The 19,288-nt window shown below is 44.3% G+C and overlaps 1 protein-coding gene across 1 annotated transcript in view; it reads right to left on the bottom strand.

Annotated features, from left to right (window-relative positions):
• Positions 1–271: 271 nt before the first annotated feature.
• Positions 272–19,288, bottom strand: part of chrdl2 (chordin-like 2) — a 43,023-nt gene continuing 24,006 nt past the window's right edge. Inside the window, exons 8-11 of the mRNA XM_084319813.1 lie at positions 8,616–8,804; positions 5,903–6,070; positions 2,786–2,878; positions 272–1,412 (exon numbers count right to left, since the gene is read on the bottom strand). Of these exons, the coding sequence (XP_084175939.1) occupies positions 1,285–1,412; positions 2,786–2,878; positions 5,903–6,070; positions 8,616–8,804 (578 nt within the window). The 3' untranslated portion in view covers positions 272–1,284. The remainder of the gene's footprint in view (positions 1,413–2,785; positions 2,879–5,902; positions 6,071–8,615; positions 8,805–19,288) is intronic.

The raw sequence follows: 19,288 nt of genomic DNA, 5'->3' as shown, positions 1-19,288 counted from the left end.
TAGTGCCCTTTTCATCCTTTGAGCACCTGCCCCTCTAAAGTCCTGTGCACGTCCCTGGTCTACACACATAGACACAGTTATACACTCAGGGGGTGTAGGGTCCACACATAGACACAGTTATACACTCAGGGGGTGTAGGGTGTAGGGTCTACACACATAGACACAGTTATACACTCAGGGGGTGTAGGGTCCACACATAGACACAGTTATACACTCAGGGGGTGTAGGGTGTAGGGTCTACACACATAGACACAGTTATACAAAAAAACAATGCTTTCAATCATGTGAACAAACACATCTGTATTTACAATAAATAAAGGGATGACTATAACTTGTTAAAATCCATTCCATGTCAAACGATAAGAGTTTATATTAGATAGAGGCTTTCTCACAGCCATGTCCACCACCTACCTTTATAAGCCAACAGGTCTCACACCATTTTCAATTAAGCTACGTTCACACTGCATGCAACACTTGGCCTAAAACGTTCAGATGTGGTCCTAAATCAGATACAGGTCTGATTTAATGCAAGGCGACCTCAGCCCGAACAGTCATGTGATTTTCATATCACTCCAGATTGACATTTGTCACAATTCTTTACATCCATCTTCTTTATTGTTCATTTGCGCATGAGGGTCAGTTCAGGAGCGTGGCCAGTTCACACTGGAATCTGATATTGGCCATATTTTTTTTAAATAATGTGAACAGCCAAACAAAATAAATCTGATCTGAGCAATAAATGTGGCTTGCAGTGTGAATGTGGCCTTAGATACTAATTATGTTCTGTTAGTTAAACCCATTGGAAACCAACTGTCACTCTTAAAATGTATTGTCTTGTTTAGTGCAATAAAATACGTTGCCATTGTTGTCTAAAAGTTGCCACAAGCACCAAGAATGATCAGAGGAAGCTCTGTACTGTATTTTGTTTTGAAAAACAATGTGAGAGGAAATGGCAGTGACACCATTCTGCTTGTGTTAGGTGCTGTTAGCTGCTGTTAGCTATCTAGCATTTCACACATGTAAAGCTACAAGGAGAATTGTCATATATCATTGTCACATTAGTTACGATACTTTGGTATAATTAAAGTAAAACAAATTATCATTATTTGTTAAATAAGACCATTGCCAAAACAATTATTGGCCTAATGTTGGTGGTAAGACCACATTTCCCATAAACCCTGTTGCTCGGTCTTGCAGAGGACATTTTGCCTTTGAAGAAGTTCGGAGAGGGTGAACAGCCCCTTTTAACTGTGAACGTGGAATGTCTCGTCGGGGGACAACATGTTATGGTGAACAGTCCTCCGTCCTCCTGGGGTTTAAGAAGCGCACAATGTCCCGTATGCCGTCCTCACAAGTCATCTGGGGGACGTCTGTCCTCGTCTCCACCGCCTCCTTAAACTTCCTCCAAGTCTCTGGAAGTAGGAACAACAGAAAACACCTTAGTTTGAGTACAGTCGGGGTGTAAAGTACTTGAGTAATTGTACTTCGTTACAATACTTAAGTACTGTTTTGGGGGATTTGTACTTTACTTGAGTATTATTAGGTTTGTATACTTGTACTTTTACTGTCTCCATTACAATTAAAAAATGTTTTACTCCTTACATTTAAAATGCAGACCTACAAAGTATAAAGTACAAATCTCGCAGGTCCAACTATTTTAATTATCACATTTGTTTCTCTGGCCGAACTAACGTTAACGTTATTATTTAAAAACAGCCAATCAAATCCCCACCAATGGAAAATGAACCCGCCCATACCCATGCTGATTGGTCCTTGTGCAAGACTAGAAAGCGGGGATCTTTGATTAAACACCTGCTATCAGAAGAATAGACAGTCAGAAACAAAGTTTTTACTTTAACTAGTACATTTAAAATTCAATTTTTTTTCCACTTTTACTCAAGTGTGTTTTAGCCAGATACTCTGACTTTTACTTGAGTACGATTTTGAGACGGTACCCATACTTTCACTTAAGTATAATTTCTGGGTACTTTTTACACCCCTGAGTACAGATGAGTATCTTAGGCGACATCACTCTAGTTTGAGTACAGATGAGTGAGTATCTTAGGCGACATCACATTCTTTTCAGAGGTTTTTTGAGCTGAAAGAAAAACAGACGAGGACCTAATTCAATATTGGTTGTGGAAAAACAACAGAACGGAAGGCTCAGGCTGCAAGCCCCGATTGTGCCAATACACTGTTGGACTACACTTCAAGCACAGAAGGTCTTTGCCAGGTCAATAAACATGTGTCTCTATTCTCCTCCATCAGGTCAATAAACATGTGTCTCTATTCTCCTCCATCAGGTCAATAAACATGTGTCTCTATTCTCCTCCATCAGCTAAATGACTACTGTAAATTTTGTCAGAAAACGGCAAGACATGGACAAATTATGGAAATAAATGTTGGCAACAATTACAATATTTAAATGAGAAGTTAATTGAATAATTACTGAATTAATAATTAGTGAATTCATTCATTAATGAACACAATATAACTGTGTTATACTGAATTACATAAGGGCCGCTAAACAACGCTAAACAAAATACATTTTCCGTGCAATAATTTCTCATCAAATGGCAAGACATGGAAAAAGATATTAAATACATTTTTGACACCAATTCAAATATTTAAATGAAAGGTGTATTGAATAATTACATAATTATGAATTACTGAATGAATGAATGAATGAATACAACATTAACACAATCAACACTACACAAGGCACGCTAAACAAAACATGTGACGTGGTATTTATGTAAATAAAGGAGACGTAAAACAAACAAACCTGCGTGGACTGTAGTCAGAAGAGTGTAGTTTTCTGGATGATCTGTCACCTCTTTCTTTTCTACGTCCCCGACTTCCATCAACTGCAAAACACCTGCAGACAGAGACTGTGATGAAGACTGTGATGAAGACTCCCCCTCCCCCCAATACCAGACATATAAACATTTTAAATAGCCAGACACTAGGAGATAGAAGATCAATATTACAAATAAAAACAATGAGATGGTAAAAAAAAACTGGTTCCATTGTCATGCCGTCAGCTTCCATGTCTTTGAAAAAGGTTAAGAAAGGTTGCCAAATAATAGTATGGAATTTTCTTGTACATCCTCTGACAGTATACCTGATCTTTTCCAGTTTAATATGATGCATGACTTCTGTAACTGAGGGGTACAATTCCCTGACTGTATTGAGAGTATGGTATTATTAAACCACTACTTAGTTATGTACTTTAATTACTGGCCATACAGTACATGAATATATATGGTGAACACCCACACAAGAATACGGCAATGACACATAAAGTTCTATTTATAGGATATTTATTATTATCAGAGCAAGCAACGTTAAGTTACAGATTGAGAATTATACTCGCGCTTGTAAGGCGAAGAACACACGTAAAGTAGGTCAAGAGCGTAAGTCAATGAGAATAGTAAGATGGGTCTAGACTGACGTCACCTGTAGCATAGCAATTACATAAGGCACACTAGTACCAGCTGGAGACACTGGGGGGTTCCCTCCGGGTGTAAGCCGGCAGGGTAGAGGAATGTTCGGGTGTGACACGTTCAGAAGGATGACACAAGGATGACACAAGTGACACGTTCAGCCGAACGCACAATTGGAGGGGGGCTCCCCACCCTCCAGAACATTTACAACAAGCGTTGCAAGGGCAAGGCTAAGAGAATCATTAAAGACTCCAGTCACCCGAACAACTGCCTCTTTGAACTGCTGCGGTCAGGCAAGCGATACCGGAGTCTCAAGGCGAGCACAGAAAGACTCAGAAGAAGCTTCTATCCCCAGGCCATCAGGCTGCTAAACGAACAATGAACACTACACAACAACAACCACCAAACGCACATAGCACACACATCCACACGCACATACTCACTTTAAACAAACACACTGTAGCACCCACTCCACACACTTTATAGCACACACCCACTTTAAACAAACATACTGTAGCACCCACTCCCCACACTTTATATTTATTGATGAAGGATTGCACTACAACTCGTACACCTTACTGTAAATTGTACCTAAATTGTACCTCATCCCATTTCTGCTTTGCACTATATAGTACTGTACATTAGTACACTGCATAGTATTGTATATTATATGGTAACTCAGAACATTGTACATATGTCTATACCGAACACTGTGACCTCATTTTCTTCTTCTAAATTACATGCTATACTATGTTATTTGATACTATCTTGTCTAGCACAGTCTCTGGAGCGTAACAGTAAGAAGCATTTTGTATGAAAGTATTCTGTACTTCTGTATGACAACTATTAAAGAAACTTGAAACTTGAAACTATATATACAAAGAATATACAAGGGATATCAAACGATATACAAATATTATACAAGGGATCTCACGCAATAAATATATATATTCGGTTTAATCTGACCCTTTGTAACAACTTCTCTGATCCAGTGACTGTGGATTTGGGCCTTCAATTTAAATAATATCAGTATCCTGCCCAGGAGTGAGCAGAAGGCCAACATTCTGTTCAACCACTCCGTCCTCACCGACCGCCTCCAACAGGGGGTTGGCATCATTTACATTTACATTTACATTTAGTCATTTAGCTGACGCTTTTATCCAAAGCGACTTACAAGTTCTGTACGACAAGCCATCAGGAAGGGCACAACTCTATCAGCTGAGCAACAATGTTCATCAAAGTGTTGAGTGCTACAGTGTAGGTTAGTTTATTAGGACAAGTGCATGACAGTACGGTTAGTTAGGGTTAGATTTTTTTTTTTTAATTCAGATAATGGTTGAAGAAGTGCATCTTTAGTCGACAGCGAAAGATTGGACGGGATTCGGCTGTCCTAACTGGGGTGGGTAGTTCATTCCACCATTGTGGGGCAAGGACTGAGAATAGGCGACTTCTCTTTGATGACCCTCCCGGAGCTTGGATAGGAGTAGGTCTGAGGCGGCCAGAAGATGCAGAGCGTAGGGGTCTTGAGGGTGTGTAGTTAGAGACCATTGACCGGAGGTAGGCGGGAGCGGTTCCCTTTGCCGCACGGTATGCTAGGTCGAGGGCCTTGAAGCGGATTCGTGCAGCAATGGGGAGCCAGTGCAGGTCCCTAAGAAGTGGGGTGACATGGGCCGACTTCGGTAGGTTTGAGATCAGGCGGGCCGCTGCATTCTGAATGAGTTGAAGAGGCTTAGTGGCAGTGGCCGGGAGGCCAGCGAGCAGTGCGTTGCAGTAGTCGAGGCGGGAGATGACTGTTGATTGGACGAGGAGTTGGGTGGCTTCTTTTGTCAGGAAGGGGCGGATCCTTCTGACGTTGCTCAGGAGGAATCGGCAGGTTCTGGTTGTCGCTGCGATGTGAGTAGAGAAGTTCAACTGGTCGTCGAGGACAACACCAAGGTTCTTGGCAGTCTCCTCTTTGGTGAAACCCAGTGTGAGAAACCTTGGGGTCTTATTTGACTCGGATCTCAACTTCAACCAGCAAATAAGATCAGTGGTACAGTCCTGTTTCTTCCAACTGTGCATCATCTAAAAATCAAGTCCTTCCTCTCCCCCAGCGACCTTCATAAAGTCATCATCATGCTAATGTTTTCACGACTGGACTACTGCAATTCCCTCTACTCTGGTCTTCCTGACAAAACCATCTTCCCCCTCCAGCGCGTCCAAAATGCTGCTGCCAGGCTGGTCTCAGACACCAGAATGAGGGACCACATCTCCCCAGTCCTTGTCTCTCTCCATTGGCTCCCAGTGAGGAAGGGAATAAAATTCAAATCCATGATGTTCGTTTACAAAGCCCTCAATGGTCTCGCTCCAGATGTAGAAATTAGCTGGGGGGGGGCGCATTATAAATGAAAATATCATATCATATCATATGGTCTCAGTACCTTCTATGAAATATACAACTTATATGGTCTCAGTACCTTCTATGGTCTTCCACACTTCTACTTCCACCTCAGCAGTGCTTAGTGTTTCGACAGCAAGGATCTTCACAGTGTTCTGGGACTGGAGCTTCTGTGATGACTCCACTCTATACACCAGGAGGTGGTTGTGTCCAAGATAACACTGGGTCTGGTTCTGAGTCTTGTTCTCTAGACGGAAGAAACACTGTTGTTAGAAGGTTCACATCCAACCATCAACACGCCTCTAGAGTTTAGAGTCTTGATTAGGGATGCACCGATATGAAAATTGGCCACCAATACCGATACCGATTGTTCAACTAACACAATCGGCCGATACCGATACCGATACTTGTGGCAAAAAATAAGTATTTGTATTTTTTTTTTTTTTTTTTTTTATGAAACTACTGTATATTTGTATGTGTATGTTTGTATTTGTAGGCCTCTTTACTTACTTAAAAAAAAGGAAACATCAAGAAATATGTTTATGGTATTAATTCCACCATGCCATGTAGCACTATCCCTCTCCCAGTATCGTCTGGCGGCCTGCAGATGGATACTATTCTCTCAACCAGAGCTCTCAGCCAATGCAATAGAACCATTTTGATTGACAGTCGATTCGGCCAATTACGCCACACCGCTAGCACCCACCTCCTGCTGTTCTTACCACCAATCGGCAAGCGTTTATTCATTTTCTACTTTCGGGCATGCCGCCATTGATCTGCTTGCGACTCGAGAGCACAACAAACTTAACGTTAGCTGCCCGGCCCGCCGACCAGCGCTCCACAGCATGACCAAATGAGACATAATGATTTTACTGCAACAAATGTTATAATAAAACAAAGCCTTTCTATACATTTGTCTGGTTGAAAACTTTATTAACAGATTGCAGAATGGGTAGTTGGGTACGGAATGAGCAACGGAATGGAACTGAGCTTACTTGCTGTGTTCGGGTAAATAATATGCTGATGTTATATTGAACGTGTAACACTAACTATATAACGTTATTAACTAACTAGCTACCGTCCCGGGAGCTCACGTTGATGCCTGGATGGTGCTAACTAACTAGCTACCGTCCCGGGAGCTCACGTTGATGCCTGGATGGTGCTAACTAACTAGCTACCGTCCCGGGAGCTCACGTTGATGCCTGGATGGTGCTAGCTAACTAGCTACCGTCCCGGGAGCTCACGTTGATGCCTGGATGGTGCTAGCTAACTAGCTACCGTCCCGGGAGCTCACGTTGATGCCTGGATGGTGCTAGCTAACTAGCTACCGTCCCGGGAGCTCACATTGATGCCTGGATGGTGCTAGCTAACTAGCTACCATCCCGGGAGCTCACGTTGATACATGGATAGTGCTAACTAACTAGCTACCATCCCGGGAGCTCACGTTGATGCCTGGATGGTGCTAGCTAACTAGCTACCGTCCCGGGAGCTCACGTTGATGCCTGGATGGTGCTAGCTAACTAGCTACCGTCCCGGGAGCTCACGTTGATACCTACTAACTGGCTACCGTTCTGTGATTTGTTTACTTCGAGGTTGAAGAAAGTGCACTTTTAGGTTGAAAGAACGGGGGCCGGGGGCGGCGTTGTGCAGGTCGTGACGCGTTTTGCCTTTTGACGCGACACAAATTGATGGATATTTATCGGCTACTGCCATCGGCACATTCGAGCTTATCGGCCGATAGGCCGATTGCAGTCAACAAGGCACTTATCGGCCGATACCGATACCCGACCGATACATCGGTGCACCCCTAGTCTTGATGTTACGAGTCTTTTAAACTTGGATGTACATTTTACATATCTGTAGATACTATATTATATCTGTTCATATCCCTTACCTACTCTTACAAGTTACTATATCTATACATATCCCTTACCTACTCTTACTAGTTACTATATCTATATCTGTACATATCACTTACCTACTCTTACTAGTTACTATATCTATATCTGTACATATCCCTTACCTACTCTTACTAGTTACTATATCTATATCTGTACATATCCCTTACCTACTCTTACTAGTTACTATATCTATATCTGTACATATCCCTTACCTACTCTTACTAGTTACTATATCTATCTGTACATATCACTTACCTACTCTTACTAGTTACTATATCTATATCTGTACTGTACATATCCCTTACCTACTCTTACTAGTTACTATATCTATATCTGTACATATCCCTTACCTACTCTTACTAGTTACTATATCTGTACATATCCCTTACCTACTCTTACTAGTTACTATATCTATATCTGTACATATCCCTTACCTACTCTTACTAGTTACTATGCTGGCCAGTATGACTTACTACCATAGTGTCTTTATACCTGTATCACTGTACATATTATTACTACAACTCTGTACATACAACTGATTAGCACTATTACTCAGTAGTACTATATTTATATATTTTATACACAGTTTAATCACCTGTACATTGTATATTACTGTTGCCAAACCTATTTTTGTTGTACTGTACTTGTTGTGCTGTATGATGACAATACATTTTAATCTAATCTAATCTAGAGTAATAATAATACAAAAATTAATACACCCACAGAGCTTTTTATAAAGGTGTGGAATGAGAGTATTGCTTTTCCCCCTAAAACATTATTGATTAATGAATTGGTTGGTGGGTCCAAAATGAATGTTGTTGTTTGCTTCACCCTGCTTCACCCTGCTCCTGGAGACCGCCCTGTTGAACAGGTTGAAGCATGTTTGGTCACCTTGACACGTCTTGCAGCACTTCCCTGCTGGCTTGACCGGGTGTTGGCACGGGTACTGGCTGGGACAGGTGATCCGTTTGCAGTCTTGCAGGCCGTCGGTGCAGCTGCACAGGATGCACTCCAGAACCTTCCCCAGCACCGGGTGCCACGCGTCCCCGTGAGAGTAGGTCTTTCCATTGTATAAACATGCTGAGGAGAAAAGAGAAGAGTTAGAACCTTCCACAGTACCGGGTGCCACGCGTCCCTGTGAGAGTACGTCTTTCCATTGTATAAACACGCTGAGGAGAAAAGAGAAGAGTTAGACATTCATACTGTCATAACAGGCACCGGGCAAAGATCACATCGCACACATGACTGGTCAGTTCAGGACCGCTCACTACCGGACGTGGTCACTCGTCCGTACAGCTGTTCAAATGACGCTCCACCGGATATTTCGTCTTGTAACTTGAGACCCGAAGCATGCAATAGGTTGAGATGACGACCGAAAGGCCGCAAATTCAAAATACAATGTATTGAATGATCGGGAAAAACGCAGCCCAGAGCTGGCAGATGAGGGCAAAGTGCCACGACGTGCGCACACAGGCGCGATGGCCCGTATGTGGGTTAAAGCCCTTATTGGTAAACTTCCCTCTTACATCACAACACTGTTGGAATGGAATCTTGGAACCTATTCTACACGTTCAATTGACTGGTTGGTTCTTAGGGTTCCTCCAGTTTGCTCTGAACTAGGAAAACTGCTTTTTCATTTGATGCTTCCAACACCTGGAATGCCCTCCGACTGACTCTGAAGCTGAAGGTTCTTCCAACACCTGGAATGCCCTCCGACTGACTCTGAAGCTGAAGGTTCTTCCAACACCTGGAATGCCCTCCGACTGACTCCGAAGCTGAAGGTTCTTCCTTCTCTTGCTGCATGATCTCAGACCACTGTGTCGACTTGTAACGGTCTTAGCTGCTTAATTCTTTGGTTTATTGTGCCCATATGTATGAAATTGCTGATAAACTATGTCTTGTGTTGCCAGTACTGGTTTGATGTGTTCATGCTTCTTTGTGCCGGTCAAGAGGCGTGCAGCAGCGTTCTGCACTAGCTGCAGGCGTCGCAGGGAGAGCTGGTCTAGACCCACATACAGGGCATTACAATAATCCAATCCAGATGATATGAAGGCATGGATAACCCTCTCATGCATTTTGTGGACTATGAGAAAGCATTTGACAGCCTAGACAGAGAGACCCTCTGGAAGCATCTCCAACATTACGGGGTGCCGACCAAGATTGTTTCCATCATCAGGAACTCCTATCAGGGACTGACCTGCAAGGTGGCAGAGCCATTCCAAATGAGGACCGGGGTCAGACAAGGTTGTCTGCTCTTGCCCTTCCTCTTCCTGCTGGCCATTGACTGGATAATGAAGACCTCCACAGCACAGAGAAGGTACGGAATTCAGTGGACACCTTGGACGCAACTGGACGACTTGGACTATGCCGATGATTTGGCACTACTGTCGCACACCCAACAACAGATGCAGGAGAAGACCAACAACGTGGCATCCACTTCCGCGGAAGTGAGACTCAACATCCACAAAGGCAAGACTAAGATCCTCAAGACCAACGCAGAAAACACCAACGCAATCATGCTGGATGGCGAGGCTTTGGAAGAAGTTGAAGCCTTTACCTACCTTGGCAGTGTTATCGACAAGCAGGGCGGCAAAGATGCTGATGTTAAGAGCATGAATCAGGAAAGCACGTACAGCATTTGTGCAATTACGGAACATCTGGAGCTCAAAAGAACTGACTTCCAACACCAAAGTCAGATGCTTCAACACCAATTTCAAGGCAGTCCTCCTATACAGAGCAGAGACGTGGAGAACTACAGCTGCAACCATCAGGAAAGTGCAGGTCTTCATTAACAGCTGCCTGTGTAAGATCCCCCACATCCGATGGCATCAGCAACAGCGAACTCTGGCAGAGAACAAACCAGCTGCCCGCAGAACAAGAAATTAAGAAAAACGCAGATGGCGCTGGATAGGCCACACCCTGCGAAAGCCCACAAATACCATCACCAGACATGCCATAACATGGAACCCGCAGGGCAAGCGGAAAATGGGTCGCCCAAGAAACACCTGGCGCAGAGACCTGGAGGCAGACACCAAGACCATGAAGATGACCTGGAATCAACTGGAGAGAACAGATCAAGACAGAGATGCCTGGAGATAACTTGTTGACGGCCTATGCCCCAGAAGGGGTAGCAGGCTTAAGTAAGTAAGTAAGACACAGTTGGAACCGAGGGGTCAGGGGCAGCAAGAGGGAATTTTTTCAAATCATTACAGAGAGCAGGCGATGGTACAACAGGGGCAGTCTCGCGAGGGTTTACAAGAGAGTCAAGAGTATTAAACAGAACCCTGGGTTTACTAATATTCTTAGAGATAAGATTGGAGATATACTCGGTTTTAGCAGCCTTCATGGCTCTCTGATACTCCATTAGACAGTCCTGTAGAATCCCAAACGAGACATGCAACTTATCCTTCCTCCACTTTCTTTCAGCACGCCTACATGAGCGTCTTGAGCACACGGATAGCGTCATTTATCCATGGTTCCGAAAGAGCCCTGGGGTGTTTGCTCCTCAATGGGGCGATGGAGTCCAGGATGCTAGTGCAGGTGGAGTTAAAAAGAGCAACAAGCTCCTCTACACTAAGGGCATTATACCCATCCACACTAGAAAGCACAAAGTCGACTTCAAGATGGCGGCCGTGCAGTAAGCAACTCACACCACATGCTTCCGGTGGTAATTGACTAAACTATCTGAAAACACGGTTGAATTCTGAATACCCCCCGAGAAAAACGAAGGGGAAGACAATTTCAAGGTTACCCTGTCGTGAAGATGTAATGGAGAACTCTGAATCAGAAGGAAAAGGCGATAAGGAGTCAGAGATAAACAGATGCTCCACCAGACACAGACAGACCCATATGCCGGAGGCTTTGGGCCTAGGAACGGTTAGCAAGAAGCTAACAGCGGTAGACGCCAGGGTACAGATGGCGAGTAGGGCTGAACTAAGCGCTAGCAAAGAGATGCACAAGGAAGAGATAACAGCGGGTGCAGAGACAGGAGAGGGAGAAGGAAAGACGGCTATGACAATGGAAAACATGCGCTCGCTCCTGAGAGAAGATGCAGAAAGAAGAAGCCACCAGACAATGGAAGCCATGCGCACGCTCTTGTCAGAAGAAGCCGAAAAAATAAACCAACAGACGATGGAAGCCATGCGCTTACTGTTGAAAGAAGAAGCGGAAAAAAAGGAACCAGCAGTTGGAGGAAAAGCTGGAGAAACAAAGCGAAGCTTTATGGGCAAGTTGGGAAAGAAAGATAAAAGACGGGTTGGAGGAAAAGATGAAGACATGTGAGGCTACCGTGGCTAACCTAGAAGCGAGGATGAGGGAACAGGAGAGAAGGTACACGGAAAGAGAGGCCTCGTTGGACAGCAGAGCTACGGACCAAGATCATTGGGAGAAGGAATGCCAGAGGCTCCGAACTGATAGTAAAGAGATGGGAGAGAATATGGAGAATATGATCAACTATGCTAAACGGAAGAATCTGAGAGTTATCGGCATACCAGAGGAACAGGACCCGAAAGGACCGAGAGGGACAATGACAGAATATTACTCAAAGATGTTCGGGGGGCTAGCGGGGGCAGGAGTCTTCACTAAAAATCCCAAGCTGGAGGCGGTGTACAGAGGAGCCCCCGCAAGAAGGGAAAAAAAAGGCGAAAACGGAACCGGGAGGAGGCCACTCATAGTGGTATTCTCCAACCAACGGGACAGAGAAACCATACTAGACATCGCAAAGAAGAAACGAGTTTTGACACACGAAGGATTACAAGTGAGGATATACCAAGACCTCGCCCGACCCTGGTCAAGAAACGGGAGGAGTACAGGGAAGTGAGAGACTACTGCTTTCGGGGGAGAGGACAGACGGGCTTTGTACGGGGAGCCATCCTGAAGGTGACATGGGAAGGAAGGACCACTCTGTGTGAAACTCCCGACCAAGCACGACGAGCCTGTGGTATGACGGTGGGGACAGACCCAGCGCGACAGGGACAGTCACCTGCGGGGCAAGGAGCAGAGAAAAAACAACAGGAGGGACCCACACAGTAGGATGACACGGGTAGATAAGAATGGTATATTAGGGAAGGGAGGGGGGTAAGGGAAATAATCTATCAAATCTGGCAATTTCAATGATTCAATATATAGGCAGTACGGGTACGGAGACATTAGGGATTGTAATTTCTAAGGGAAATCTCTAAGAGACATTCCCCCATGCTTGATATACAAGGGAAAAGGCATGGGTATATATGGCGGGCCCCCCTTCTTACCAGATAATTGATATGAATATAATATGTGTATGGGGGCTTTATGTAAGAATAAGAGGTTCAAGTTCCCGACTTAAAAGAGGGAAGAGGGGGGGGGAAGGGGATTCTGAGAACAGCTGAAGCAGGGGAATGGTATATTCTGGGGGAAAGGGTCATTTCTATTTTTCAATATGTGGACTGGGCGGGTATAGTTAAGTAGTTATAGTTAGTTAAAGGTAATATGGAGAGGCCGAGGGCCAAACATAGACAGGAGGAAGAGTGGATAGTTAGGAAATGGGGATGAAGGGAAAATGTATATTTCATGAAAACACTGCAATTTTTGGTACAGACAAGGGAAACTAATAGAGGGAAAAGTGTGTAAGCTAGAAGGCCTGGCGACCTCTACCGTTCAGTATAAGTACTGGACACACGCAGACAGAAAAAAGGGATAGCTATATAGGAATACAACCATGGGCGGCGGGTGTATAAGGCTGGGGCAGGCTGTGCCTTCCCAGACCAGTCGACACATTATTTTTTATTTATTTAAAAAAAAAAAAAAAAAAAAAATCCTTTATTTTTTTCCCCCTGTGTACCTGTGTGTGTGGGGGGGGGCTGGGGTCCGTCAATGGATAGGTGTGGTGACACTTAACATTCCAGACGTCCTGAATACACTGTCTGAAGACTGCAGGCAGGAGCACTCATTCAAGGGTACTATGAATATGCTTGCACCTATACCAAAGCACCTCAAAGCCTTTGAGTCAAAGGCACACTAAGGAGAATAGGCTGGTTTTCAACACAGTTAAATTTTTCAGGAACACTGTCTTTTCATCTCAACCTGTTTTCTTATACAAACAAATTGTCAGATGCAGTCAGGTTCATTCTTATTTTACTAGGTCAGCCGATGATGGACAGATTATGTTACCACGTCCAAAATCAAATGCTTTAAAGAGGACTGTTGTTTATCGTGCCATCAATCATTGGAATAACTGCCCAATGAACAAAAGTAAATTGAATAGTAAAGTGTCTTTCAAATACCACCTGAGAATGCACTACTTAAATATGTGAGCAAAATATTCTGATTCTAATGATGTCTACAATGTTTTACTGTTTTTAGATTATCATTGTTAATTGTGATTGTCATATGTATCTCATGTTGTTATGTTTTGTGTTTTGTGTTGTCTTTCTGTGTGGACCCCAGGAAGACTATAGCTCTCTCTACAATTAACATTCCAGACGGCCCTGCAGGCACCCACCCCCACCCACCCCCACTTCAAAACATGGTTAAAAAATAACTTGTCAACAACATCCCTGCAGAACTCTAACACCATATGATTGCCTGTACCTAATATGTAGAATTATTGTTTGTTTGTACATTGTCTGTACATGATGTAAATATTTAGCATTTATATATAAATAATATATGATACTGCAGAATTAGGCAGCCTGTGTGTGTCTAAACTTGAACTTGAAACTTGAAACTCTGTGTGTGTGTGTGTGGGGGGGGGGGGGGGGGGGGGGTCGCCCCGACGGAGGTGTCAATGGGCAGTTGACATTCCAGACCGCATCCAGTCTGTACCAATCACATCGCACGCATCCGTTTGTATAAACATCTGAATTCGAATGCAGTCGCCAGTTGGTTCCAGGTCACAGCACACAGCACTTCAAGGGAAAGACACAACATTGTCTAAAGCCGCAAGTGTCGTGGAATCGATGATGAAAAGCTTCGAAAACATGAGGGACGACAGTCAAAAGTGGGATGACATCTGGAGCAAAATCCAAATATTCTGCCAGTCAATTGACGTTTGGATCGAGAGCGGGGATGAGAGACGACCACGCAAGCGCCCCGTCAGACAGCCAGCTGCTCTCGCAGACAGCGTCGTCACCAGCACTCTAGGCCAGAGAGAATACGAGGCAAGCACAGCAACAACCATGAAACAGAAATGGGCCAGTCGGCTGTTCTATCCTGTTTTGGACACACTTCTGGGCGAGTGTCGAGACAGATTTTCCCTGCAGGCACTGGCCATTGCTAAAAGTGTTGATGCTGTGTTCAAATGTGATTACGGGGGTGCAGAGAGCCTGATCAGCCAGTATGCAAAGGTCTCAACATCAACCCCCAACTCACACTGACTGAGATGAGAATGGTGTCAACACAAATCCCAAACGGATCCACTGAAAACATCAGAATGGAACTTGTGTCTGGACATTATCCAAATTATGAAAAGCTTTTCCGTTTGGCTCTGTCATTGCCCGTAGGCACAGCAACATGTGAACGATCTTTCTCAGCAATGCGACGCATCCGGAACTGGCTAAGAACCACCATGCGCCAGGAGAGACTGTCAACTCTGAGTCTGCTTCACATTGAAAGTGATCTGACACGCACACTTGAAGTAGAAGAGATCATTGCTGCCTACGATGCCAAGACAAAACGTTGCATATTGCTGCATTAAGGTAAGACTGATTGATTGAAATCATATTGAATGCCTTAATTTGAACACATAATTTGCACTACAGTATATCTAACGAAAGGGGATAGGCTCGCTGTAGTCTAGTGTGTGTGTGTGTGTATAAATTCGGGACCATGGACAGTAATTAATTTGTGTCACCGCTCCCCCCCCCCCCCATTCTCGCCCCATTACAGCAACACAGACGAAAGACGAGAAGAGAGACATCAGACTGGCGAAGAGAACGCGCAGCCCGTTACTGATTTAATTTGCAAATAAAATGTGCAATATTGACTGCAACTGCAACTACTGATATTATTAGTATTTCATAATAACCTACATGTCTGGTCTTAAAGGAAGGAGGAAAGTAAAAGTCACTTTAAGCAAGGAACAGATGTGGTTCATCTTGGAACGTTTATTTAGATAAGTATAATGACGGAGTTAAAATTATATATTGTATAATAGTGTATATAGGAACCAGTGCCGTCTCAGGAATTTAGCATGTCTATTTTTATCATGCACATTATGTCTTCTTAATACCGTTTTTATTTTATTATTGTATTTTGCACAATCGATGACCACCCGCATTTCACATGACATTTCCCTGAATAAACCTCTTGATTCTCTAATAAATGTCCTTGAATTTGAAACAAATTTGTTGTGTTGTTATTATATATCCTTTCTAATACTATTGCAATTGTATAGTAGTTCATATTTCATGATCAGTGAACCGTTAATCATATTGGATGTCGCATTTATCTGCATTAAGGTAAGACAATGGTTAATATATTATTGGATGCCTTCATTTGAACACTTAATTTGCAATATATATAAATGAGTGGGGCTCGCTGTAGTATAGCCTAGTTACGTGTGTGTGTGTATATGAAATCAGAACCCCTGGACAGTTTGCGACCATATAAAAGGGGGCGTTCCTAAAAGGGGGCGTTCCTTTTGGAGCCTACCCTGCCCTAATGCGCACGCGCCGCCTATGAATACAACATAGAGGTCAAGGACCCAGCATAGAAGTGAGGAGGAGTGGATAGTTAGGGTCTGGGGAGGAAGGGGAAGAGTATATTACATAGAAGCGCAACAAGTTCTGGTTTAACTCTACAAAGGATACCCCCCTTCTTAACGGGTAATGGGTATAGCTTAGGGATTTTCATAGGCCATATCCCCTTTCTTAACAGGTATTGGATATGGTTGATGCCCGGTAGGTGGCGGACTTGGTTTTGTTTTGTTTCAAGAGTTTTGTTTCAATGTTCCAATGTTTTAAAGTGATGGAGACCTAGAAGTTTGGAGGCTGAAATAGAGGACTCCTCGAGATGGTTACGGGAGGAGGAAGGGGGAGAGTAATGATACAGACTCAAGTTGAAGATAGTTTAGTCAAGTTAGACGTTAAATAACAGAAATGAGAAAAAGGGAGCATGGGTGTAACTGAGGGGTACAATTCCCTGACTGTATTGATAAGTATGGTATCATTAAACCACTACCGCTTTATGTACTTTAACTACTGGCCATACAGTACACAATATCTAAATATGATGAACACTTTCCACAATGAAATCGGTTCCAGTCAAAGGTAATAATCAAATATTTAATGGAGCAAAAGATACATAGAATATTTATCTTACATTTATCATTTGAATGCACTTGTAAGGCAAATGAGTACTCGTAGGCAAATCAACACTGAATGTCCAATCTCTGGTTACGCAGGAAGCAAGTATACAACCTGGCTCTTAGGGAATTATATCTATGGTACACTTAATGATATAGCGGGATATTCTGGAGGGGGTCCTCCCGGTTGTAAGCCGGTAGGGGGGGTAGGAGAGCCGTCGGTAGTAGACCGTCTGGTCAACGATATCTATGGAGACTTCAAGTACAGAAGACAGTGCAATAGACTCTTGATCCGTAGATGAATACACCTTGGTTCTCTTGTAGGCTGTAGCTCCACAATGAAGAAGAAGCTAGGCGACCTCAGTCTCTCTGAGCGCCGACTCAACTTGACTCCTCTCGGGGGTAAATCCAACACTCACAGGCGTCGGCGATTATCCGCTCCACAAATCACAGTACCAAAGCAAATATATATTCCAGCCGCATAGGGCTCAGCAGTCGTCGGGTAGGTAATCCAGTGTACATGTCCCTCGGTCCTCGCCTAGATCTCCTCGGATGAAAGCGCCATGTGGTCGGCCCAACCTGGATAAGACTCTAGATAACACGAGGAAGCGTTGGAGATGCTGGTCACTTTAGAACTCTAACCGCACGATGCACCATACACGATAGACTATTATTACTTGATAGAAATACGTCGCACTCGACGGTACAGTGCCAAACTCTGACAATTCAGTTATTAATTCGCACAAGGTCTCAATGCTATTCTAAGGCCAAACAGGCCATACTTCACCGCACGTCGTATCGTGGGTGAGGCTTCACGTTCTGTTACTAAGTTGGGAAGAAGGGTAAGGGATTTCTACATTTACTTGCGCCATATTTATATGCACGGTGAACAAATAGTGCCACTCTCATTTCGGTAGCCGTATCCCTGAGCGGAGCCGGGGCTAGTACGGACATGTCTCGTCGGTACCTTTGAACTTGACGCCAGGGGCTGGTCCCCTGGCGCCTGGTCCTTTGTCCAATAAGAGAATGAACTATTATGGGCTATAGTAGGCTAAAGGGATATTCCGTGCATATGTACAAGGAATATACAAGGGATATCAAACGACATACAAATACTATTCAATATATATCCATAAATAAATATATATACTCGGTTTAATCTGATCCTTCGTAACAGCCGCCCCCTAATTAGTCCCACCTAATTAGCTAAGCAGAGACAGATTAACCGCACTGTCCACTACTCAATGTCCGCTGTGAGGGTCAGTCAGTTCACAAAGTCATGGGGTCATGGTCGTCATCGATAGTATCGGGGAGCCTTGGCAGTTCTATTAGCCTCGCCACGGGTCGGGTGTAGGTCCGCCCTTGGACGAGCACTTCAGCTGCTCGGACCCTTCCATCGGCACCGGTGATCACTTTGCTTACGCGGCCAGCCGGCCACATAGCTCGGGGTAGTGACTGGTCGATAATCATGACGACTGTTCCTTCTGTCAAATTGTCTCTCTCTTTCACCCATTTCTGGCGGGTCTGTAGAGACGGTAGGTAGTGGAGTAGGAAGCTGTTCCAAAACTTGTCAGCCAATACTTGACTGTACCTCCACATTCTTCGGCCGTTCGCTTCTTCAGGCCTGTACATTGTCTGGGGTAGCGCGGGGTCCAGCCGCACCATCAAGAGTGTGTTGGGGGTGACTGGGTCGACATCTGCTACATCACTTGAGACGTAACCGAGGGGCTTTGAGTTCAATACTCCCTCGATCTCCGTGAGGACTGTCATTAAGACTTCTTCCGCCACGGTCTGGGCCCCAAGCACGGCGTACAGGGCTGTCTTTATAGAACGTACTTCTCGTTCCCAAGTTCCACCGAAGTGAGGTGCGTTCGGGGGATTAAACTGGAAGTCAATCTGGGATGGAGCGAGGTGGGTCTTAAGTTCTGGGCCCATAGCTTGGAAGCTCTCTCTCAGCTCTCTTTCTCCGCCTTTGAAGTTTGTCCCGTGATCAGACAATAATGTAGACGGTTTTCCTTTCCGTGATGTGAATCTTCGGAAGGCCATAAGGAATGAGTCTGTGCTCATGGTTGGAAGGAGTTCGATATGTATCGCTCTGGTGGTCATGCATTTGAATACAATACCCCACCGCTTCTCGGTTCCTCTTCCTTTCTTTATATACAGCGGGCCGAAACAGTCCATACCGGTGGAGTGAAAAGGCTTGTCGCCGAGTCGGAGGCGACAGGGAGGTAGGTCAACCATCCGGGGTATACTGGGCTGGGCTCGCCACTTACGACAGTCTAGA

Source organism: Notolepis coatsorum (genome assembly GCF_963971535.1).
Source record: "Notolepis coatsorum genome assembly, chromosome: 8".
NCBI lineage: Eukaryota > Metazoa > Chordata > Actinopteri > Aulopiformes > Paralepididae > Notolepis > Notolepis coatsorum.
This window is presented reverse-complemented; position numbering and strand designations above follow the sequence as displayed.